The following is a 10,269-nucleotide window of genomic DNA, read 5'->3' on the forward strand; positions in this document are numbered from 1 at the left end:
GCACAGCAGTTACTGATTGGTGCCACCCCTGGGGTGAATATGGCTTTTAGATCTCATGTGTCAAGGCCTTAAATGCTGTGTTTGCTCTTCTGTCTGTCTTAGCTGCAGAGATGAGATGATTGCTGAGCAGATTTCTGGCATTTAGTTCAGAGTACAGGTTACCAGCTTCTGAGCTGCTAGTGTCTGACTCTTTTGTGGAGGTGGGAAACCTGGGTTTACATTTAGCCTCTGACAGGAAGGTATGATTAATTCTCAGCAATCGTGCTACTGCTGATGTTATGTGGATTTAGGAGCTTTACTTTACTTTACTTTATTTAGACTCTTCTGAATGGGTACTATGTTTGTGTTAACTTGCTGAGAGGTGGGAAATAATCTTGACCTGCAGATCTCTGCAGTCTGCTGTGCCTGCATCTCTCCTGTACCTTGAGTTACAGCCTGCCTTTTCTGATGTCCAGGTAACCATATTCCACCCCTGTATCTGGATGGCCATGTGTTTGCAAGTCAGCCCCGCCTGGTCCCTCAGACAATACCTCAGCAGCAAAGCTACCAGCAGGTAAGGGAGCAGTACAGCTTGCAAATTTCAAGGGTTCTTCATGGTGGCATTCAAGAAACAAGGAGTAATTTTTCACTTTCATAGCCCAAAGGCTTCCTTTAGGTTCCTTGAATGCTGTTTCCCAGTGGGTGTCAGAGGTTAGTGGAACTGAAGGGAGGGAATTGAGGAGTTCTTCCCCTTCTGTACCAGTGCCCTTGGACTGATTTTAACTGAAGCAGATGCTGAGACCTGTGTGAGCTGAAGTGACTTCCAGTGAATTCCCCAGCCAGTCAATAATAATGAGTAACTTGACTAGTAAATTGGCTGTTGATAGGGCTGGGGAGAGCTCTTTCAAGGTAGAGTACAGGCAGGTGAGAGCTGGGATTGTCACTACCTGCTCTGTGTGAAGAGCATGTTGGCTCCCTCATGTCCATCAAATGCCCCTTGCAGGCATCAACCTCGGGGTGCCTGTGCAGTGTCTTCCCTGGCAGTGCTGCAGTTCTGGGGAATGATGCAGGGTTGGGTAAAGGCCCAGTGTAGGTAATTGTCACTGCAGATTTGACTCATGCAGGGAACAGGGGTTTTTAACAGCCCTGAAGAGTTTCTGGCTCTTTTTGTACTTCTCAGTCATATTAATTTCTTCTGCAGGCTGCTGCTGCTCAACAGATTCCCATTTCCCTGCACACATCCTTACAGGCCCAAGCTCAGCTTGGACTGAGGGGTGGTCTGCCTGTTTCCCAGTCCCAGGAGATGTACAGCTCCATACAGCCCTTCAGGTAACTGCTTCCTGTTTTCCTTTCCTTGTGGCTTGCTCTCTTAAGTTCCTGCTGTCTGTGTACATTGGTCAGGTACCCCACACTCACCTTACCTTCCCTCTTTGTTCAAATGCTGTTTCCTTCCCCTAAGAACAGTGCCAGTGTAGGGAGCATGAGAGTGAACAGTCTGAATTAGTACTAAAGCCTAAACACTGAGGTTTAAAAAAAACCCTTCTTATTTGCTGGAGATGTTGGAATCTATAACTTCTGATTTTTTCCTGCTTTGCAAAACTGCTGCAGACTTTAGGTAACCTGAATCCTCCCTTAAACTGCTAATGCACAGGTTGTTATGTGGGATATTGAAACATAAATATTAGATATTACACAATGTTGTTCTGTTGAATATTCTGGCAACATAAGGACATGGTTGTAAAAGCTTAAGAGTGGAAGTAAAAAATCCTGGTAACTAAAATGGAAGGTGGCATCACAGCTTATTTCTAAACTGTCAGTTTAGTTGTCTGACAACTGATGGCAGACCAGATATGGTTTGGCAGGGTGTGCTTGTACAGTCTCCAAAGGTTTTGTGCATCATGACTGAAGCATGTTTTTTTCCTGCAGGTCTCAGGTGTACATGCACCCCAGTCTGTCCCAGCCCAGCACCATGGTCCTGACAGGAGGCACTGCTCTGAAGCCTCCATATTCCGCCTTCCCAGGCATGCAGCCCTTGGAGGTGGTGAAAACCCAGTCTGGGTCCCCCTATCAGCCCATGAACGGAAGCCAGGCACTGGTTTATGAGGGGCAAATAAACCAGGCTGGTATGGGAGCCTCCCAGATGATGGACTCTCAGCTCACACAGGTTAGGAGCAGGACTGGCGAGCCACTCCTTTGGTCCAGGCTAATTCACAGCCACTTGTTTCTGAGGATGGGTTGTAACATGTCTGTGTGAACTAAACTTTGTAAAGAGGCGGAAGATTTCCCCGAGACACTGTTCTGTGAACCATGGTTTCACATATGCAGCACCTTATTTAATGAGATGGTTGCTCATACCTTGTCTGTCCCTGCTGAGACGTCATTTTGTCACTTGGAAGTCAGACCTTCCAGTGCTGCATGCATAGGAGGCCATGATGCAATGGTTGTCCTAAAAGCACCTCTTCTGAGAGCCAAATCCCAGTCATCTCTCCCATCACCTCAGCTTCCAGGGCAACTAGGAACTTGTATTAAAGGCTCATCCGTCTTCTCAGTTCATTTGTCGTCCAAGTCTTATTTACAGCTTCAGCTGATCTGTTTGGCAGAATCCTAACAGGAGTTTCAATGTGTGAAAATGTTTTAATAAAGCATGGTTCACATAAAAACATTGAATTCTACTGTGACCATAGCTGTGTTTGTGGGCATGTGCTCTGATTCTCTGGAGAAATTTGATAATTTTATTAAACTCATCTTACGTTTATCTTGTGCAACTTGTTAAGGTTTATTTTTTGTTTCAGAGGGATTTTTATGTTGTGACTGACGTAAAGAGTTAATCCTGAAAGTAACTTAGGTGAGGAAAATGCAGAGAACACTGGCAAACAAAATATTTGAAGACATGCTTTATCCATCATAAGCGAGTAACTTAGTTTCTTTTGCCAGCCTTAGATTGGTTTATTTATTTATCCTAAAGTGTTGATAGAACCTCCCAAATCCAGCAATTGTGAGAAAATCAGAGGGAACAGGAGGTGCCTCAGCCCCGAGCTACAATATTTTTTTGTAATTGCTCTTAATTATGTCCATCATTGGTTTGAAGCTCACTGTGAAACATGGAAGTGAGGTCCCCATCGCTTTCTCTGGAGATCCAGTCCTCAGAATGTTCTGGAGAGTGTAGGAGATTTTCAAAGGTGAAAACAAAGCACCTGACACTGCACTGACACTGCCATTGTATGAAGGGAAAACCAGACCCATGAAGTGACCATGAGGAAGACTGGAAAACTGGGCTCTAGGAATGGAGAACAGCCCCCATCCATGGGCAGTTAGGTTAACTTGATGGCATGTAAAAACCCAGCTGATCAGAGTGTTGGCAGCACTGCCAGAACATCCATTTCAGTGTGAAAGTCCCTCTGTTACAGTCATTTGCGTTTATTCCGTGCCAGACTGCACTGTTTGGGAGCTTCCTTTTGGCAAGGCTGTGCTTTCAGGGTATTGGGAGGCAGCATGTCAAACACGAGACTGTTACTGCCTTTAAGGTAACTACATGTCCTTGTCACACAGCTGACAATGCCTGTGCCTGGCTCCCAGCTGCCTCTGCCCCGCTACGGCTCTGGCCAGCAGCCCCTGCTTCTGCCACAGTCCATCCAGCTTCCCCAGGGGCAAAACCTGCCTGTAGGAGCTCCCCGAAGAATCCTCCCTCCTGGATCCCAGCCTTCTGTTCTTGCTGCCAGCAGGGAGGTAAGGATTAACTCCTGGTGCTGCTCATGGCATTCAGTAACCCCTCCTGCGTTGAAGTTGTACTCCTTGCGTTTTGAAGGGGAGAATGGCTTGTTTGGGATCCTTAAATATCCAAGCCAAGGATTGCTGTTAAAATGAGGGAACCCTTTTCCCCTCATCTCCAAGTGCAAGCCAGCAGCTTTCAGGTTTTGCTGCTGGTCATCATTCTGTTTCCAGGGAGCCACATCTGCCTTGATCCAGTTTGGAGTCTCCAGTTTTATTACATGTTTACACAGGTTTCCCCAGAGTGCTTGAGGGGTGGTGAGCTCCAGACACAGTTGGAATACTGCCCAGATATTTCACTCTGTTGTGAAGCTTGTCCATTTGAGTAGGTATATTAATGTCATGTCTGGTTTGATGGATTCATATCATGAGTTGGTCTTACTATAGGGGAGAGAGAGCACAGCAGTTAACTTCCAGCTTCTGTATTTGCTTGTGCTCCTGGCTTGGTGCTTTAATACAAGCAGATTATTTCACTTACAAGCCCACTTTCTTCACCTGAAAAATATTTCTTCTTTTAATGGGCATGATGGGGAGAAGGGCAGACATTTGGCTTAAGTTTTTCTATGAAGTAATGAGTGATTTGTGAATGCAAAGATGATACTCTGTCTCACTCATTTTCCTCTGTAGTCCTCCCAGATGGAAATGAAAGGGTTTCATTTCTCCGATGGTAAACAGAGCATGTCCTCCGGAGGGTCAGTCCCGTCCCCACACACGTACAGGTGAGACCTGCACACAGCTCGGGCTCCTTAGGATGGGAGAGCACATGTGCACCCATCATCCCTGCACGAGATCCACCTGGCTTTTCATGTCTAGAACGTGCTCACTTCAGTCCAAGTACATGTGTCAAAATGCATGGTCATGGCTTTCATTTTGGGTGTGCACCAGTGTGTGTATCTGACCTGGAGCTTTGTGGGAAGTGCATGAAGTTACTTGTTCACTGAATCTCAAAGACAGGTTGGAATTGGTGTGTGCTTTTGTTCCTTGTGAAGGTGGGAAAGAGAATCATTGAATAAGTGTTTTTGGTCCTGAAGATGGGAGCGCTCATGTCTAGACACATCAGGTCATTGAGGCTTTTGGGAGACTAATTTTTTTTTTCCTTAACCAAACCAAAAGTGTTGTCATTTGGGCTGTGGAGCTCACTGATCCAGACAACAGACTTGTGCCCTGTCTATTGCTGCTTTGCTGTCTCTTTTTCTTTCACACATGAATAAGGCTCTCATTCCATTGTAGAATTTACTCCATGAATGTTGTCGACTCTTCGATTTCCAGGCCTAGCTCTGCCAGCCCCAGCGGGAAGCCGTCGGGACCAGCAGTGAGCATGGGCTCTGTGCAAGGACACTACGTACAGCAGGTAGTGTACCTGAGTTCTTTGCACAGCCCAAAAATACCTCTCTTGTACTCTGTTGTGTTGTGCCTTGGGCTGTAGAGGAAAGGCCTGTGTAACTGAAGCTCCGTGTGGGAATTGGTGTTTTCCCCTGGGTAGCGGGTGTTTTACTGTGCCCAGGAGTAATTCTGTGTGATTTGGAAGTCAGGAGAGATTAGTTCTACTAAGTTTTGCTGTGGAATTTTTGTAAATTACTGCCACTGCCAGATATGTGAGATGCTGAGATCCTGAAATGTGAGGTGTTACAGGAGCAAATTGAGTGTCCTGCATGAATGATGATCACAGTTTGCTTGTTCTGCCTGCCTAGAGGTGTCTGTCCTAGCTAATGCTTTGGTTTTTGTGTCAAAAGGCAAAGCAGCGGGTGGATGATAATAAAGCCAGTCTGGGAGCAGTGAAGCTGCAAGAAACCTCCACAAACCAGATGAAGCCAGTGCGCACAGGAGCGATCAAACCTCAGGCAGTCAAAGTGGAGGAGAGCAAGGCCTAGGAGCACCTCTGATGCCCAGCTGGTCCTGCTGCCTGAGAGGCACCACAGCTTAGACTGGACCCCACTGGATCTCCTGAAAATCTCACCAGATCTATCCCCACCCCACACTGACTGACTACAGCAACATCATTCAAGCCCCTCTCCCAACAAAGCAGTTTGAAACAGTGGATGTGACATTGACCTGCTTGCTTTAAAACAAACCAATCATGTGACTTTTAAGTGGCTTTAGCCATTTTTTTTTTATTTCCCCCCTCCCCATGCCCCATCCACAGGTAGCTGTGATCGCTCACTTGGCAAAGCCCATCCTTCTCCTTCCCTACTTCTGTCTCAGCAGAGTGGCAACTGGGGGAGAGGGGTTTAGTTTGAGGTTTTTCATTTTAAAGGCAGCTGAGGTTTTTACAAAAAAGCTGTATCTTTGTTTATAGCAGAACTTTTATATGTTCTCTCATTCCCCTCCTTCTTTCTGCTTTCCTCATTCCTTTCAGAAAAGATTCCCTTCAGCTAAAATGATGTTCTGACAAAACTCTGCTTAGTTTTGTATATGGTTCTGTGCTATGTTGAGAGTTCGAGTTTGTTTGGGTGTATTTCCCCAGATGATTTAGCCTTTCAGACTACTTGATTAAAAAAAACAGGACAGATACGACATTTGTTAATTTTTCAGTATTTTTGTTTTAAGCTAGAAGTAGTGCTTGCAGTAGGAAGAAACTGTACTAAAGACATATAGTACATTAGTGCATAAATCCTGAAACTTGCACCACTTCAACACAGCTTTGGGGTGCTTTGTGCGCAACAAAATTTTGCATTTTCGTTTTAAGGAAAAAAATCCAAACCACCAGATTTCTGTTGCAAGTTCATGCAGATCTAGGTGTTTAATTTTTCCTTTTTGTGCGTTTCGGATTTTTTTAGTGACTGCAAAACACACGCCAAAATGTAAATCATAGATTTACAAAATGTAACATTTGCTAGGAAGAAAAAAATTCTCACAGCACATGGGTCAGAAGAGTTGGCTAGAGCCAACGGGTCTGTATGGACTACTTTTTGTAGTTGTGATGCTCTCTCATGCTCCCTGCCTTGGCTGCTCGAATTCTTCGTGTCTCCTGAGACTTGTCCTATATTGCGTTCATCCCTCGGGGCTGCTCTCCTAAGCTTTGCTCTTTTCCCTGAGTCTTGCTTTCTATTCCTCTATTCCATGGCCTTTTGTAAAATTTGCATAGAGATACGTTGGCAAGGGAGCCCCTCTGCAAGGCACACTTGGAACCTCCTGTTTTGGGTTGGAAGCGCGTGGTTACAGAGGCAGATTGGAATCATCCTTCTCCTCCTCTCCTTCCCCAGGTGAACAGCAAAGGGTTCTTTACTCTGATGCAGTTACATACAGTGTGTGTACAGCATCATCACCTCACCACTCCTCTCCAGTGTTTGATGATCTACACAAGGAAGATCCCAGTGGGAGAGGTTGGGTTTTGTTTCTTTGGCTGTTTGGTTTTGGTTTATGTGAGCGTGCGTGTGTGTGTGTGCGTGTGTGTACGTAGATTTTTTTTAGGATAGACCTAAAAGTTCCTGAAAGGGCATTGAGTCCTTCACCTGACGGTAGTCTAAAGTAAAAACTACTTTCAGCTAACTTGGTTTGTGTTGTTTAGCTCTTTCAAATGTAAAGTAGGCTGGTCACTCTGAAGTGAGGGACAGAACCGTTTTTGGAGATGGTTGCTTGCTCACGGGCTGTGTGTCAGCCTCTGCTGGGTGGCAGAAAGTCATTTGGTGGTGGTTCCAAAGAAGATATTTTGAACAAAGAATGTATTGGGGAAGGGATCTGAAAGGTGTTCTTGTTTCTTCGTTTGCTTATTTCCACCCCCCTCCCCTTTCTGGAAAAAGTTCCTTTGTAACTTTGTAAGGATGCATTTGAAGTTTTAAGCTAGGCATAAATATGATTTTTATACAGTAGCTTTAAAGAGCTTAGAAACCTAAACTAACTTAGGCATAGTAATGTCCCCTCTCCATAGGTGTCCCCATGGAACATGGCAGAGAAGCCGAAGGGAAAGGGATAGGATGGTACTTTAAGAAAAAATAAGAGCTCTTTTTTTCTTAGGTTTTATGGATTTTAATTTCAGAGCAGAGTGTGCCAGCATCTCTCTAGCGTCCTCCTTAAAGTACAGGGTTTGAGATTTAGTGACAAATACTTCCCCAACCTTCAGACATCTCCCAGATGTGCATCCTCATCTGCTAGTCCTGCTCCCAGTGTTTTCCAAAGATTGCACCTCCAGTAAGTCATCCCACCCTTGTTTCTATTTTCTCCCTTGAAATACCATTAACAGCAGAATTGTCTGTTCAGGATTTTTTTTATTATCCTTCTGCCCAGCTGGCCCTAGCTAATACAAGCCCAGAATCTAACTAATGGCTAAAGAGACTTACCTGAGCCCCCTTCTCTCATCTCTTCCCTACTCTAGACACACTACTTCAGCTTTACAAAGACACTAACCTCCTTCCTCCCACCTGTGTGACTCCAAAATGGTCAAACGTGTTGGAGAAACTGGGTTATTGCAAGATCCAAGTTACTGCAGTCCCTCTGGTGTACATGCCATCAGAACTACAAAACTTCCTGTTGAAAAAGGTCACCCTTCTTTCTCTTTTAATCCCTCCATTCCTTCCCCCAACAGAATAAAACACTAGAATTTATTTATACGTATTTGATGTTGTAGGTCTAGGTGAAAAAGTAATTGTTTCACTGCTCTATTTATATATTATGTCTGAATTATTCTGTGCAGGAAAGGCCAAGAAATGCATGTGAGCTTCATTCCATTTCTCAACTTTGCGTGACTGTCAGCTGCAGTTGGCAAGACTCTCTCACTTAGTGGAGTTTTGTGTGATGGAAAGCAGTTTTAGAGCTCAAATTTCTTCGGTGCAATATCCTTCTCTGGCATATATTTTTGCTTGTTTGTTTGTTTGTTTGTTTAAAGCTAGTCCAAGGTTAGTGCAGTTTGTGGTGCTCTGGAGTCAAAAGGAAAAGCCTCTGATCCTCAAAGGAGCAGAAAAGCCAAGGGAGCTGGAATGCTGATAAAAATCCAGCGTGGAGAGGAGGATGGAGGTGCACAGAATGTGTCTGTGTGGTAGAGGGTCCTTCTGCTTGCTGTCTGCACTATTGAAGGGTTGATTTATTGCTGATTTATTCCTTTGTGAGTTGTTTTTGCTTTGACTGGAAGTCAGCTACCACACTGCAGTCTCCTTCTGCTGGGAAAGAAAGGTGCAGGGTGCAGTGGGAGGGAAAGGTGGATGCCATCTTTCCAGCAGCAAGCAGGAATGTTCAGAGGCTGACTGCTGCCCTAGTTCAGCAGAGGGTGTGAAGCAGCTGTGTGATCAGTTCCCTGTCACACAGTGACTCCTGGCCAGCAGCTCCAGTCAGTGCTGCTGCCCTCACCCCTTCTGTGGTAGCTCTTAATTTAAAAACAAATCAACATTGAAGTCTAGGAATAAAAAAAAAACAAAAAAAAATTTAAAAAGGGTTAATAAAAAGGCACTCCAGTATATTCTAAAAGAAGCAGAAGCAGCACAGTCACCAGTGGCACAGGTCGTGCTGTTGATGCTCCATGGCTTGCTCCTGGCTGTGCAGTGCCTGCACCTCTGGCTGTGTTTGCTGCCATTGCACTCCCGTGTGTAGAGGCACTCACTGCACCAACACCTTCCTTGCAGCAAGCTGCAAAGCCACAAGCTGCCCTGTGGTTCCTGTGTATCTGTAGGTAGGCATTCCAGATGAGCTGGGTGTTTTTGCTGTGTCTCTCCTCTTGGCTACGCCAGTCATTGCAGCCAGCACCCCTGCATGCCAGGACCTCCTTCTGTTGCATTTTCTTAACCCTCCCTTTTGCTCCAGGCTGGTTAAGCACAGGTTAAATCCTTGTAGCACTGGTTATTTTTTATTCAGCAGCCCAGTTTCTTCATAAAAAAGTTACATTTGTGAATAAAACTTCATTTACGGCAGCCACCAGCGTGCTTAGTTGTGGCACACGGACAGAAAAAGTGCATTTTGCTGAAGCAAAAGAGAGACAGTAGAATCAGCTATTTTTGTTTTATTTTAACCCGAAGACCACCAGGTTTTGCAGTGGCCATAGCCACTCCCTTGGGTTTAGTGGCTTGTTCTGGCTGCTCCAGAGGTCCTTGGCTGTCCCCAGGAATGGCAGCTGCAGCAGTGAGGCGCTCACCCTTTAGCATGTCTCGAGGCATTGTCCTTAGCTGGAATCCCCCTCTGGTTCTGTAAAAATTGCATTTGTTGTTTCTCAAGGGGATACTGTCCTCCTTAAAGCTTTTAACTTCATGACCTGTATAGTAAAATTTTTTTTGGCCTTTCCTCTCTTTGTCTTTTCATGTAGACCAGATATTTGAAAGGGCAGACGATGGATAATTGTGTAACGTGCAACCTGTTTATATTTTTTGGAAACTTTAACTCGGACCGGAATTCGAATCACGGAATCACCAGGCCAGTTGCGGCACACTCTTTATTGCCCTTCTCCTCGTTTCAGTACCTATTGTTTCTCCTTTCAAATATGTGATTGTATTAGCTCTTTCCATATGAAAGAATTCTCCTTATTTAAATAAAAAAAAAAATTAAAAAAATAAAGCAGATTATGCTTTTCTCAAATTCCCCAGTCCCTTGTCTGGTTATTTT

General features: G+C 44.9%; 1 protein-coding gene across 7 annotated transcripts in view; it reads left to right on the top strand.

Annotated features, from left to right (window-relative positions):
- Positions 1-10,242, top strand: part of PRRC2B (proline rich coiled-coil 2B) — a 46,096-nt gene extending 35,854 nt beyond the window's left edge. For 6 of the 7 annotated variants that reach the window (XM_064393570.1, XM_064393576.1, XM_064393574.1 and 3 more), the window contains exons 26-32: positions 456-553; positions 1,181-1,308; positions 1,906-2,143; positions 3,529-3,705; positions 4,375-4,466; positions 4,978-5,098; positions 5,481-10,242. In XM_064393570.1, the coding sequence (XP_064249640.1) occupies positions 456-553; positions 1,181-1,308; positions 1,906-2,143; positions 3,529-3,705; positions 4,375-4,466; positions 4,978-5,098; positions 5,481-5,618 (992 nt within the window). In that variant the 3' untranslated portion in view covers positions 5,619-10,242. The remainder of the gene's footprint in view (positions 1-455; positions 554-1,180; positions 1,309-1,905; positions 2,144-3,528; positions 3,706-4,374; positions 4,467-4,977; positions 5,099-5,480) is intronic. The other variant, XM_064393577.1, reaches the window with a different exon arrangement.
- Positions 10,243-10,269: the final 27 nt, after the last annotated feature.

Source organism: Passer domesticus, chromosome 18, assembly GCF_036417665.1.
Source record: "Passer domesticus isolate bPasDom1 chromosome 18, bPasDom1.hap1, whole genome shotgun sequence".
NCBI classification, from domain to species: Eukaryota; Metazoa; Chordata; class Aves; order Passeriformes; family Passeridae; genus Passer; species Passer domesticus.